At 41.4% G+C, this 15,508-nt stretch overlaps 1 protein-coding gene across 1 annotated transcript in view; it reads left to right on the top strand.

Moving 5' to 3' along the window:
• Positions 1–15,508, top strand: part of EGF (epidermal growth factor) — a 98,335-nt gene that overhangs the window by 59,744 nt on the left and 23,083 nt on the right. Inside the window, exons 15-19 of the mRNA XM_025206356.1 lie at positions 4,319–4,486; positions 5,493–5,642; positions 7,576–7,722; positions 11,375–11,491; positions 13,341–13,466. Of these exons, the coding sequence (XP_025062141.1) occupies positions 4,319–4,486; positions 5,493–5,642; positions 7,576–7,722; positions 11,375–11,491; positions 13,341–13,466 (708 nt within the window). The remainder of the gene's footprint in view (positions 1–4,318; positions 4,487–5,492; positions 5,643–7,575; positions 7,723–11,374; positions 11,492–13,340; positions 13,467–15,508) is intronic.

A 15,508-nucleotide genomic window follows, 5' to 3' on the forward strand; every position in this document is an offset into this window, starting at 1 on the left:
AGGGTTTGGGGGAGACCTTGTTTCCCCTAGTGCCCCCCGAGATAACAAGGAATAACGGCCACAAGTTGTTGGAGAGTAGGTTTAGATTAGACATCCGTAGGAACTACTTCACAGTTAGGTCAGCTAGGATCTGGAACCGACTTCCAAGGGAACTGGTGCCGGCTCCTACCTTGGGGGTCTTTAAGAAGCGGCTTGATGCCTACCTGGCTGGGGTCATTTGAGCCCAGTTTTCTTCCTGCCCAGGCAGGGGGTCGGACCTGAAGATCTGCAAGGTCCTTTCTGACCCTACTTCTATGATTCTATGATTCTATGATACAGCCACAGTGCCAAGCAAATGTGTTTACACTGCTTCAGGAAGTAAGGTATGCAGACCCGTTCCATTTAGATACGTGCCCTTAATTTGCCTTATATTGGGCTAATGCACATTAAATGTGCATGTGTAGACACACGCAGAATATAGCTAATGGAAATGTTTTTATGGAACAGGATGGTGGTGATAGAGGTGAAATGTTGTTTGAGGCAAGATAGCATCAGCCTGTGAACCAGAAAACAGAAGTCTCATTAGAAGGTAACTGGCACTGTACCATGAATAGAATTAACAAGGTGTTCATGGCTAGGGACAGACATTTAAGAAGCCTGAGACTGAATTGATTCAATCTTTGCAGGTTAGTTTAACCTGGCTAGGCTAAATCAATTTTGTAACTAGACAGACATCCCAGAAATGCAGGCACATGTCTGCAGTGGCTCAGGCTTGAAGCCGGGGGTCGCAAAGCACTGAGCTGAGGGGGTGGTGTGGCCAGGCCCCGGCAGGATGCTTTGATTAGGCCAGCAGGGAATCGATAACAGTGTTCATCACCTCACTAAGAAAACGACAGAGGGACATTACCTGTTGATTCTGCCTTTTGATTCTACTTGTTGATTCAACAGGGAGGGTAGTCAGCATGTGGTCTGCTAGCTAATACACAGACACCTCCTTAGCAAGGCAGAGGGGAGTGGGGAATTCTTGCTTAGCAAGGAATGGTGAGGGGGAGAGAGGAAGCAGTCCACAGTCTTGCTGGAGCTGCAGCCAGGGAGCAGAGGGGAGGGGCCAGCCCTGCTGTGGAGTAAAGAGCCCCTCCCAGCCCAGAGAGCATGCTGGGATGTGTGGGGAGTCTGATTTATCTTAAACCAGCAAGGGGTCTGGGCAGACATTGCATAAACTGGTTTGACCCAAATTGGTTAAGTCTGATATTACATTCAACCAGGCTTATCTTACACCGGTTTCAGCCATTTTCAAACTGGTTTATGTGCATTGAGCATCTGTTCTGTTATAGGTTTAAAACAGTTTCTGATCACTTAAACCAGTTTATGTGTAATGTCTGTCCCCAGCCGAAGTGAATAATACTGACAGAAGAATTTGGCAGGAAAAGTTGATGATGTTAAACATTTACGTATTATATTTTACTGGTGACCGCATATATTTTGTAGTTTTGTACTCAAACCACAGTCCAGATGAGGTTCCAATAGAGCTCCATGGGTAATGACCACACTGCCACTTACCTCATGCCGTTGCTGTTCTACCAGAGATTACATATAAGCAGCTGACTTACAGTCCTTGGTAGCTTTGGTTCTCTGGGGTAGCTCTTGTGATCTTCTGTGCCAGATTCGTCACCACAAATTTACAAGCCATCAGTACTGAGCCCCTTATAGTTTGCTGCAAGTTTCACTCCACAGTCAGTGATAAAGGGGAAATGTTGCCTGGGAAGAGAAGCAAAATGGGGCAAAAAGCAGCATCAGAAGCAAGCATTGGTGATGCGTAGGGGATGCATGTGGGTGCATGTGCACTCCCTATTGGCAGTGCACTCCCTGAGATTGGCTGCCGCTGACACTGCCGGTGGCACTTGCATGCGGTCACTACTCGCCACCCCTTCACCCCCTGCCACCTATACCGCTGGCAGCGTCTGTGGGCAGTCGCTGATCACCATTGGCTGCTGCTGCTGCTGCCGGCAGTATCTGCAGGTGGTTGCTGATCACCGGTCAATACTCACCACCTCCACCCCCCCCACCACTGACACCTCTGCAGCCACCTGAGGAAGCTCCCCGCTCCCTGCCGCCACACCCCTGCCGCTGACACCGCTGCCTGCGGGCGGTCACTGTGCCCCCCCAGGCTCAGGAGGCACACAATACTCATGGAAACAAGAGTGAAGGAATGGAGACGGGTCTGAGATGAGAGTATGGGTGTTGGGGAGCAGAGGGGAAAACCAAACCAAGGTGTGAAGATGGGAGAGAAAGAGAGGAGGTGATCTTGAGTGCAGGAATGAGAAATGAGAGATGTAACATGAAATCTTACCCTACTAAAGTCAGTGTGAGTGTTGTTATTGAATTCAGTCCAGCCAAGATTTCACTTTTGGTGTTACAGGTCATCAAGAAAGGAGGCAGGAAAGCTTGTCTTTAAAAAAAGCCAATGGAATGTTTTCCTAGTTGATTTTCTTTTAAAAAATGTCTTCCTGAAAATGTATGGCCAGAGATACTTTTAGGGAATTATTGTGTGTGTGTGTGTGTGTGTACACACACACACACACACACACACACACACACACACACACACACAATTACTATACATTTTCAAAAGGCATAATGCTTTTATGGGCAAAGATGCACCTTGGAGCATGTCAGGCAAGATTAATACAGCATATCTAGATCAAATATAATTGCAAACCTAACCAACAGGATCTAAATAGACGTGCTTGACTACAAGCACTTATTCTTATTACTATAGCCCCACCTAGTGCCACTGTGGTTACAGCTCATTTGTGGGCAATGCGTGGAATTTATGGACATCCAACAGTGGCTGCATACAAAGCAGATTCCTTTTTTCCTAGATTTGCTCTATTGTTAATCCTGTTTTGTAGGTCTGAGTAAAAGCAACTGGCAAGTGCGTGGTCTAATAGGCTCCAATTGCTTGTTCATGCAATTGGGATATATACAATCCTGCTTAGACATCCGTGCAGGATGGATCATCATCTTTTATCTTTGATCCTGTTTTTTCCTTTTATTTTCAATTTTTAAACTGAAATTATAAGTGAAGATGTGAAGGCTAAACTACTGATGTCAGAACTGTGAGGGATGCAAATTAACATAATTGGGATGTAAATTAACATAACTGCAATAGAAAAGAAGCAGTATCTAGGGTACTGATGTCTTAATCAAACTTCTTACAATGAAAGAATTGCAAATCATGCTTACTAAAAAGCCAGATACAGAGGATTTAAAGATGAGTGCAGAGGCGTCCCCCCAAAAAATGAAAAGAAATTCAATGGCCTTGTTTACAACCATGTATGGATGTCAGCATGTGTACAACATTGCTACCCTGCTAGAAAGACATCTGTGTGGATACTCATTTTAGTTATGTGCTAAAGGTGTGAATATGTAAGGAAATATATTCATAGCAGTATAATCCCCTGTGTCTTTTTAAATTTAGTTTATTCAATGCTTAGGAACGTTATATGTCACTTTACTTGAAATGAAAAACTTTTCCATATAGACAAGGCTTTCCCCCCAATGGAAAAACAAAAGTTTAAATTGTTTTCCTGCAAAAAGTGCCTCTCACACAACAGCGGTGTTTTAAATTACAGAGGCAGAAATTGGGGGAAATTATTCAAATTATGGAAAAACCAAAGAAGAGGTAAGAGCATTTTGTTCTGAAAGCTTCCCCAATGAACACTCCTAGAACAATTTGAAGGTTCTGTATGTGTACCTAGTCTTTGGGTTGTTGCAATTCAGGATATCACAGAAATGTGAGAATTGATTTCTCTAAATGAAGAGGCCTACAGCAAGCTAACACCAGTCTTACTCTGACATTGATATTAATTTAGCCAGGATGAGACAGCAGGGGTCAAACATGTCCCTTGAACTCTCTTGCATTTTTGTTTTGAAATCAAACCCTAATTTCTAAATTTTGAAATTTAGCAAAATTGTTGCATGGTGCACTTTTGAGCTAATGTGTGATGGAATGTCTTGTGTAGGCATGTGTATATAAATATGCAGGCAGGCACACATCACAGTCTATGGGGTAGAGTTAGCCCAGCTCAGATGTGGATACCTTTGCCATATTGGTAACAGCAAAAAGAAAATCTTGAGGGACATGGACCTATGCTTTCAAAGCAGGAAGATGTGCTAATACATCAATAAAAGTGCATGCATGGATATCTGTGTACAGCACTGCCATCCTGCTAGAAATAAGTTTGTGTGTGTGAATACTTATTTTAGTCATATGCTAAAGTTCTTAAGTTGGGCAATTTACTGTCTTCAACTTCTGATCTTTTTAATCACTTTCTAGGCAAACCGTTTGATATAGCAGTGTTTGAGGATCACATTTGGTTCTCTGACTGGGATAAGCCATCATTAAGGAGGATGGATAAGAAGACCAGCCAAAACAGGGTACGTCTTCGAGGCAGCATGCTGAGACCCTCATCAGTGGTTGTAGTTCATCCTTTGGCGAAACCAGGTATACTGCAAAGTTACGCAGTCATTCCCTTACCAGCTTCCTTTTTTTGTTCACTGATGTCAGTAGAATAAGATATTCTTGGGTAAGAATGTTCATCTTGTATGGAACTTTGAAAAGCCTCAAAAACATGATGAGACTGACTTTTTGAGATCATTGGAAATTTGTCATTGTTGTATGCTACTTCTTAACCCCATGAACATTAGCAGATTTGGTCTCAGCTGGATGTATGCTTAGTTGGACATATAACTCCCACAAAGACAAAGAGAATTTTATATATAAGTTGCTTTCTTCCAGCTAAGGAGGTGGAATCTGTATCTGAAACCTGACTAGTTGCCCTAAAGCCATCAGACTTTTTTTTTATAAAGACCTCAATTTATTTGTCTTTAGCACCCTTCTCCTAAACAAGTAATGCTATTGGATAGTAATTGAAAACATCTTTTAACATTCATTAGTTTGGGGCTGAAACACTTGTTTTTCTGTAAGGGCAAACTCCATCCAGTAGGAGAATTTGCAGGACACTTTGTGACTATAGACTTCAGGTAGACTATTTTTCTAATCAATAGTGATAGCTATGTGTGGGTGAGCTGGGTTTCATTGCAGGTACTGACTTAGAGAGGATGCAGGATTAGCAGCTACCACCTACTCGGTTGTCATTGCTGTTCCAGTGCTGTTGCTGGCCAGGGCACAAAAAATTCTGTTTGCTGTCTCAGTTTGGACCAGCTTTCCATGTCCTTCTAGAGGATTTCTAGATGTTTACTGAAAAATTAAAACACATATTTAATACCTATATCTGTATTTGCTTGAGAGAATGCAATTTTACATTTACATTACTTCACTACCACAGATCAAAAGAAATATGGATCCTTTACTGAACAGGTCTATCTGTTCTGTCAGCTCCAGTTTTCTAGATGCTCCATATCTGTACTACCAGGAAGATATTGGCTGCAGATTCCACTATTATTTGGCTGTTCCCCGCTGAAGAACATGTATTGTCTCTCTCCTTTAGGGGCAGATCCTTGCCTTTATGAAAATGGAGGCTGTGATCAGATCTGTGAAAATGGCTTTGGAGTTGCCCGTTGCTTGTGCCACAAAGGCTTTTTGAGAAAACAAGATGGGAAAACCTGTCAAGCTCTAAATACTGCTTTTACAACACCAGGTATGATGTTACTAATTTTAAAAGTGTCTTTCAAACTGTCTCTCATATTATAGATGGATAATTTCATCTTGCTCTGCATATTTTGTAGTCATTTCTTACATAGTATTCATTTTCCTTCATAAATATTTCCTCACTGCTTCAAGCTTCCCCTCCCTTCCCTTCTCCCACTCCGGGGTTTGAACATAGGTCAAATCAACATGGCTTCTGTATGATTTTCCATGTCATTTAACCTCTTATGCCTTGTGTCCCCATCTCTGGTAAGTGGATAATGATGCTTGTCCATCATTATGCAGGACGTTTAGATCCATTGAGGCAAAGTGTATGATATATGTTATTTAATGCTCTCTGTATGACAGAGCATCACTGAGTTTATAATCAAGCTGTCCCCACATACAGTTCCTGTCCATACAGAAGGATGAATACTATGTATTACTATACTGTGTTTCATCTCTGCTTGTTAGCAAAACTATTACATGATTACCAGGTTCTTCAGACTACACAGGAACACCTATCTATGCTGAGAAACGTTCTGACCTTTTAAGTCTTAAGGCCCTTGACACAGGTTACACTTAAGATGTGATTAACTAGTTAATCACATCTTAAGTAGTGACCTGGCCACATGTTCATTCAATGGTATGATAAAACCAGGAATAAGCAACAAAGTTATTACATAAAAATATGTATGATAACGTTGTGGCTGGTTTCTATTACTCCTTTAATTGAACATATGGCTTGTGTTCCTAGCCTCCAGAACACTCTTGTGCACTGTAGGCTAGGAGAACTAGTCAGCTGATCAGGTCTTTCAGCAGGGGGAGCACAATGAGCTGCCCTGGCTGGGAGCCCCCATCAGCTGACAGAGCTCCCAGCCACAGGAGCACATGGTCTCTCCTGCAGCTGCGAGCTCTCATGCACGTGTGGCATGACAGGAAGTGTGATTGCTGGGATTGTGCATCAGATCCTAATGTGCCTTCTTTTTAACATCTGTCACTGACCTAAGGCAATCTCTGTAAGTGCATTGAAGCATGTGAAACAGCATTAGTGGTACCCTAGCATCAGTAGATGAAGCATCTGAGAAAACTGATTATTTCAGAATGCACTTATATGTAAGGGTGATGTAGTATAGTAATGTCTGCAGAAGCCAACATGGCTGACAAATTAGCTGAGCTGAAAAAAAAATACTACTTTGTTTCCACCGAATCCTGTTAATTGTAACTGTCGGAACATTGTTACATAAACGTGGTCCTATTCTCAAATGCAGGTAGGACCTGTATTTAATAGCACAATTCAAATGAAGAACTAGAATTCACAACATCTGGCTTGGAAAATAGAGCTTTCCCCTAATAAACTTAAAAAAGCAGCTCTAAAAATTAATCCAGTAAAATTAAGCAGAAAGTCCTTACACACTAATGCCCTGTAGGGAGTAATGATTCCTATTCATCCACATTTATTTATATTGCAGAAATTAAGAGGAGCAACAAAGCATATGATCAAGCACTAGTATATATATAAAGAAGAGCACAATTCTTCACCACCCTCCTTAGGATGGATTAGACAAAAAACTTGTAGTCATGCTCACTTGAACAAGCTACTGTCTCATGAAGGAAGTAATACCGTTAAGGGGAATTTTCAGTACACTAAACCTTGGAGAACTGACATATGCATCTGACCACTTTTCCTTAACATATTGATATTGATGCTCATAAGAGCAAAGAAAATAGTCAGACAATGAGTTGAATTCCTTTCCCTTTGTATTTGAGAAAATCAGTCAGTGATAGCAAGCTAGGTGGCACTGAGAATGCCAGAATGCCAACAAACTGATTTTTGAAAATAGAAAACCACAGGTACTCTGATTCTTGTGAAATTATATATGAATGACTAAAAATTGGAACTCTGATTTTATGTACTTCAACCTTTTCTACAATATTTTCTTAAGGAGTCTTTGTACATAAAGAGGTGGAACCAAAGAATCAAACAACAATACTGGAACCCTTGTACCAGAGCCCACTGGATAGTGAGGATACTACCAGTGATGAGAAGGAGCAAACACAACATTTGCTGATGGCTGAAATCATGGTATCTGGTAAGGTGCATAGTTCCCTGGTTCACATGGGTTATCTCACTCAACTGAAGGTGCAGTTCTGAGCAAGATAGAAATTAGCTTTTTCGTTTGGATCAGAGAAGAGTGGCGGAGCTTAGAGGAAGAAGGGAACTACATTAATCTGTAGCATTTACACTGAATATTAAACCAGCAAAGAAAAGAAGAAGAACGAAAGAAACCTATATTATAGTGCAGGAATGAATTATATGAACTTGGGAAGTATGTGAGCACCAACAGTCATTATTCCTTAAGAGTTTCTCTTCACTAGCCATCTCCCCCCTCAGATTAATTATTACAAATATTTATATTTTAAAAATCATTTCTCCAGTGCAGTTAATGGTACTTTGGACGTACTGTAGACAAAAGGTATAAGCACACAAACACTTTGCCATAAAGTAAAAAAGCCACCCTCTTTACTGTATGCTTGTGGCTCCTTGGTAGCTGCCTACAAGCAAGCTCTTAGCTCATGGTAAGTGGAAGCTAACCCACAATAATTTACCTCTCTTTCATTGAGTGCTAAGTTTCCATAAGTTAGCTTCTGCTTAGTGCAGGGTAACAGCATACACATGGCAGTTACCACAGAACAGATGATATGTAATAAATCCATACCCCTTTGTGGAGTAGCCTCTACAATAAATCCTACATCACTTGGATCCAGGTGGTCTGGCAACCTGCTGTGCAAGTGGGTGGCAAATTAACATGAACCACTCATTGGTTTGCTGCAGCTTTTACTTCAGAGGGCACTGTTTCTTTATTCCACTTCAAAGAGAGCTCATCAGAGGGTCCCATGCAGCTGGTCAGAGAAGCGGTGCTTTTTGAAATGAAAGCAGCAGCAAACAGCTGGAGCACCTCAGTGGTTCTGTACAGCTGTTTACTGAAGCTTATATGCATTCATTCACTTTTTAACCTCTCATGTTTGCAGTGGGTTAAGGAATCTAACCTTGAGAAGTTTGTAGGTTCTACTGTACTTACTGCAGAGTAAGAGCATGCACACCAGCAGTTATCACAGGACAACTACCACATGGTAAATCCCTCCCTTTTTACCTTGTGGTAAAAATCCATATCCAAAAATAGTCTTGGGTTCAATAAAAGGAGTACTTTTCCCTTAAAAGGCCTTGCTGCTTGAGCATGCCCTCTAGCAGTAACACAGTTTAGTTTTGGAAAAAGAATTATTTGGGTGGTAGGGCTAAATTACTTCCCTGAATGACATTAACTGTAAATTGATTCAACATAGATAGAATTTGTCAGAATAGCTACGCGCAACAGCTAGGTGTGTAACTTTTTCACGCTCCTTACTGACATAGTTATGTCAGCAACACTTTGTACTGTTCACTTGGCCTAAGATGAAGATTATTACATTTGTAGCCTGGAGCAAACTTATGAAGAGTGTCCACTGTCCATGCCAGACCATACAATTGGGTCAAGTAGCTTCAGCTTGGCAACCGATTTAATCAAAGTAAAAGCATTTTACTTTGATGTAACCTGAGCTGACTCCTAGCCCAAACCATGACCACTTTGTCCTTAATCATCAAACTCCAGTACACTGATGATGCTGTAGTGTGTGCTTACTTGGAAGCAGGTCTTCAGTCAATCATCAGTGTCTTTACCAAGGCATTGATGACCAAGAAATTGTGACTGAAGTTTAACAGTCAGAAAACTAAGGTCCTCCATCAACAACTTCTTCATGAGCAGTCCCCAACTCTGATCATTCAGATTTACAGCGAGACTCAGGACAACATTGTGGATTTTCCATACCTCTGAAGCCATCTCTTGTAGAAGGTTGACTTCAGTGAAGAACTCTAACATTGCCTTAAACGTGCAAGTGTAGCCTTCGGACACCTGAATAAATGGGTGTTTGAAGATTGCAACATCGGGAAACCAAGCTCGTGGTTTACCAAGCAGCCATGATCTTTACCTTACTGTATGGAGCTGAGACATGGACAATGTATAGGAGACACCTCAAGTTGCTGGAGAAGTATCATCAGTGCTGCCTGCGGAAGATCCTTCAAATCCGGTGGGAAGATAAATGCACCACCATTAGTGTCTTGTCTCAAGCAAACATCATGAGCATTAGGGCTGTGTGAAGCTTTGATCCCTGGTTTGATTCGGTGGTGATTTGGCCCGATTTGGTGGCTGAATCTCTGAATCTGAATCAAATCAGCAGACCCTTTAATCTCTCCAAATCGAATCAGAACACTCTGAATTGATTTGGAGAGATTCGGAAAGATTTGGAGATTCAGACATAGACACAGATTTAAATGTTTTTTCTACATACCTCAAGGTACCAGGTGGCTTGTGAATGCTGCGATGCTGGGGTGGATACAGTGTCCCACAGGGGCACTCAGCATGCGGGGCTCCCCAGGGTGCTTGGCAGCAGACCTGAAAGTGGACCAGAAGCACTTCTGGTCTACTTCTGTGTCCACTGGGGAGCATGCAGGGGGGCCCCCTGTGCTCCTCCTAGCTTAGCAACTGGTGCCTCCTGGCTCAGAGAGGCTCCTGGGGTCCCAGGACCCCCGAGCTGGAGGGCGTGCTCCCCAGTGGACCTGGAAGTAGACTGGAAGTACTTCTGGTCCACTTCTGGGTTCACCACCAAGCATGTAGGGCCCCACCCATGCTCCTGTGGGATGCTCCATCCACCCCAGCACTGCAACATTCATGAGCTGCGCCTAGTACCTCGAGGTATATAGAAAAAAACATTTAAAGCTGTGTCTATGGCCAAATTGCTGATTCTCTGAATCAGCATTGAATCTGTGGATTCTGATTCGTCCGAATCAAATCAGGGACAGTGATCCGAATCAACAAATCAAATCACTGTCCCTGATTCGGGCCAAATCTAAATAGAATACGGCTCATTTTGCACACGTCTAGTGAGCAGAGGCAATGATCATCCAACATCAACTTCTCTGGGCCAGCCACATCATCCAGATATCTGCTTCCAGACTCCCAAAGCAAGTTTTATTCTCCCAGCTCAGTCAAGGCATATGCTCAAAGGAAGGCAGAGAAAGCACTTCAAGTACATCCTCAAGGCCAGCTTGGAAAAAATGCAACATCGACATCAACTCATGGGAGACTATCACCCAGGATTGCCCCAAATAGAGGAAGAGTCTGCTGCAAGGATCTCTGTACTTTGAAACCTAATGCTGACAATAGGAGATGGAAAAGTGGGAGTGGCAGAAACAGCGTTTTGCAGACCGAATCAAGAATCTGGATCCACCCACCCACATGGAAATATGTGCCCAAGTTGCAATACAACCTGTTGATCCTGGATTGGCCTTGTCAGCCATCTTTGACCCACAGATAAGGGAATCATGGAAGACAATCATCTTTGACTGTGAGAGATTGCTGCTGCTGATTTACTATAGACAGTCCTAAATGGCCCTGTGACAGAAAGTAGTGAATACTTGTTACAGTCTATAATTTTGCTTATTTGGGAAAACAAGTTGTTAAACACCATATATGCCTCACGTAGACAGACCAAGAGCATTATGTTAGCTGGTCGTTGTTAAGTCTAGTGATGCTTACATTTTAAAACTTTGGCCCAGTAGGCAGTTTTGTTAAAATCCGTCGGCTCTTTGAATCAGTAGAACTAGCAATGCAGTTAATATGACAGGTTTTAATTTTCTTTCTACTACAGATCTAGATGACTGTGCTGTGTTAGAGTGTAATACCAATGCCCAGTGTGTCTCACTGGAAGATGGTGCTATGTGCCAGTGTTTGGAGGGATTTACCTGGGAGGGGACATCATGTCTTGGTAAGAACAAAAATTAAATACAATTTTCTGGAAAATTATAGAACTGAAAGAGTTGCTTGCTTTTTGCCACATATCTGTTGCAAAAGCCATCACAGAAAGACTGATGAGACCATTTGTGTTTAAACTCATCATTTTAGTTGCAAAGGATGATCAACAGAGAACATGTGAGATGAAACATCTAAGGGTTGCATAGATTATATTCCCTTGAGTCCTGAGTGCTAATCCTATTAATATTAATGAGTGATGCACTGGGAATAATAAAAACACAAATGTATGTATTAATAAACTAAATCTAATTATAAAAGCTCAAGACACATAGAAACTATACTTGATGCATAATTTAGACCTGTGAACTGGGGATTCTTTTAGGCCTAATATAATGTTTATGTTGTATTTTATAAGAGCTCCTGTGTCTGTCTGTCTCTGCTATTAGAACATGTTCTTGGATACTCCTGCAATAAGACCAAGTATAGTACAGTTAACCCATTCTTGGACTTGCAAAAACAGCAACTGGAAGCGCTTTGGCATATCACAAATGTCTAGGGGAAGAAAGGGACAAAAATAAAGCATAGACAAGTATTTGACTGGAAAACACAATGGTTGCCTAGATCATTATTTAAAGAACAACAGTTGGGAAGAGAAACTGCATCTCACCACATGTGCTGAACCATTGCACCTTTACCTCTTAATCCTTTAGCCTGAACTACACCCTCATAATCAAAGCATATCCTTAAATTTCTTGAAAAGCCAGGCACTGTAGATTGGCAGAGAGGCTACATGTCAAATACACGTGTATATTATGCATCTTTATGGGACAGCACCCCTTGTAGTTGAATTGTAGTTTCAGAAATAAATACTTTACCCTGCCTTGTTCCATTTATGACTCTTTTCAGACAGAAACAAATGCATTCAGGGAAGTATACCACTAAAACAAGTGGCAGACAAGGTTCTTTGGGTAAATGCGATATCTTTTATTAGACCAACTAAATAGTTGGAAAAAATGTTCAAAAAAAGAATATTTTTTCCAACTATTTACTTGGTCTAATAAAAGATATCACATTGGGTGATATCACAGATATCACCCAAAGAACCTTGTCTGCCTATGTCCTTAGACCAACATGGCTGGAGCCAACACCCCCTAAAACAAGTAGTGCTTTCTCAAAATATGCTTTGTGCCCCCACTGAGATCAACAGGGCTGTGCAAGCTGACAAAAAAGGAGATGAGGGTGCCGGTAGAACACTTTCTACCTTTGCTCACCTACTTGTGGTACAAAATGGCCTCCCACATGCTCTGCAGAGTGCATCTACTTTAATTGTCATATAAGGAAGACTGACTTATTGGAATGTCTCTCATTGGAAATGTGTAGTTTTGTGGGGGGGTTTTTAATTCACATGATCAATGATTAGGTGAAATGTTATAACATTTAGGGATAAGTCTGCTTTGAAAGATTTACATTCTAACATCTACAAGTATTATGCTTTCAAGAGTTTGTCAATGGAGGTCAGAGCTATGGATTGGGGAACTCTTTGGAGTGAAGATTTCCCCCATACATACAATTTTTGATAGAAATTAAAATTTTAAAAAGTCTGGGATTCTCAAAGTAGCTAAGGGTCAGGCATCTGGGTGAATGGGATCCTTTAACTATCTAATTTAAATTTATACTCAGAAGTAGGGACACCGCTTCCTTATTTCCCCATGCTTTAGAAGTAGAAGGTACAAGTAATAGTGTAGTCTGAGGGTGGATCACATACAAGTATCTCTTTTCTATCATTTAATCCCTTGACATACCAGTAATTGCTTCATGGCTAATGTGCCCCTCAGCTCCTAACTCTGTGTTTTTCCTCATAGATGTCAATGAGTGTGCTATTAATATGGACCGCTGTAATAGAAACTTCTCTAAGTGCATCAATACTGAAGGTGGCTATGTCTGCAAGTGTCTAGAGGGCTACAGTGGAGATGGACTTCATTGCTCAGGTATGGGAACTTGTGAGGGTGATACTGCATTAGGTAGAAACAGAATATGTGAGTAATAGAAACATGTCTAATGAGTCTGACCAGCCATGGATCAAGATGCAAGAGAGGTGTGTCACTTGTCCATGATGATAATTTGTTTCAGTTCTTTGTGAAAAATGGAGTAAGGACCCGTGTACTAATAGTAGTCTAGTAAGTTCTACAAGGCAGTTGACATTTATCATCTTTTCCTTTTTGGCTCTTTCTTTATTGTTTGAAGTATAGGAACATCAGTGCCTAATCAATATACAAAGCCTATAGTTGTCAATGGATACTCCCTCTCATTGTTTACACTTTCTTTGGCACATATACTCAAGGAAGAAATGGATGAATGAATGGTGATTTACTGGAAATTGTTTCCATGCATATAAACGAAAGTATTCACTGAATGTGTTATACTAAGCATAATGCTATGTTAGCTTAATAGACATGAGGTTCAGGGTGTTGACATTTACAACCCGAGTCCATTTCAAGCCATGTTAATAATAAGATCCACTGATGCTGCTGGCCAGAACCTTGATTCTGATATCACATCTTCTGTTCATTTCCTATACTTTAATTTTTTTCTAGTGCATTTTTAGCATTAAAATAAGAACCAAGAACATCAATCTAAGAGTAGTAACAAGCTTCCTGAAAGCTCCATGTGAGTTTCTTTTTCTCTTATGTCCTTTTTCTGTCTCTTTCCTTTGTGACCCATGTCAAAGCACATGGAAGTCAATGGGGTATTTGTCCATTAACAGACCTGGGATTAGGTCAGATTCTTAATGCAAAATAAGATTACTAAGAAATAAAGGGCTGTCTCCTGACTGACAGATGATAGAGGGTAATGAGTAGAATAACTGAGGGGGGATGACAGGTCAGTACCTCTGGTGCCACTTTTATGGGGGACCCAAAAGCAGCTGTTGCCACAGCAGTCACTGATTGGGCTGCTGCAATGGGCATAGCAGGAGTTGGTGCTTCTCTGGGTGTCGTGCAGCTGTCTGGGGTGCTACTATGCCTCTGGCTGTACCACGCTGGGGTAAGTGTTCTGCAGGTATTTTGTCTGCACAGGTCGGAGGCAAAGAGAGTTCTGCTGATGGAGTGAAGACCCATGTGGTAATTACTTATGGTAATCACATGCTTCAGAACTTTTTCAAATGGGGTCTAATTCCTCATTGAGATTTGCTTACTGAACCTAATACAATTATTTGAGAAAGGATTAATTTTCTCCCCAAAGTTTTTAAGACTACAGTATACCATTACTTTTTTATTGAAATATTCCAAGTGATAGAATCCTGATGTCAACAAAACTGAAACGACTTTTAACATTTAACAACAACTGGAAATTTGCCAATATGTCAAGGGACACTGCAGAATTCACCAGACATGTTTTGTTGCATTCACATTACTGAGGATATTTTCCTGTAATTTGGTTTTTAAAGAATTACTTTGAGTTGCCCGTGATATTTTAACTTTGATCTAGTAGACTTAACTCAGGCAAAACTTGGGAAGATTTCAAGAAGAACTTAACATGAGTTAGGACTGTGAGATTAGGTTCATGGCCCCATATTAAACTTGATATATGCATTTTACTGCCAGCTGATAGCATAAAGTAGTGATAGATTCACCTCAACGTTCAGGTGTTAAGTCAAAGTGCATGTGAACTGAACAGGTCCTTAGACTGTGACATTCTGTATGGATTTAAGCATTTCTTGGTGCACTAGCTCCCAGGTTGTTAAACACTTTGGGTGCCTGTGCAGGAGCGCCAAGGCTGTGCTGACGCACTGTAATTACTCAATTAATCGAGCCTGCGGGAGCGTGGTAATTACTGAACTCCAGCCAGCCTCCACATCTCATGTATCAGCATCCCCATGGTTCAAAATGGTGGTGGGGGCGCTTTAATGAAAGCTCGTTTGATGAGCTTTAGATAAAGCGCCTCCACTGCCATTTTGAAGCACAGGGATGCTGATACATGAGTTGCTCCAAGGACTTTAATTACAACTCCCCCCCCCCCCCCCCCCCCCCCC

The sequence above is a fragment of the Alligator sinensis genome, unplaced genomic scaffold (assembly GCF_000455745.1).
Source record: "Alligator sinensis unplaced genomic scaffold, ASM45574v1 scaffold861_1, whole genome shotgun sequence".
Classification (NCBI taxonomy): domain Eukaryota; kingdom Metazoa; phylum Chordata; order Crocodylia; family Alligatoridae; genus Alligator; species Alligator sinensis.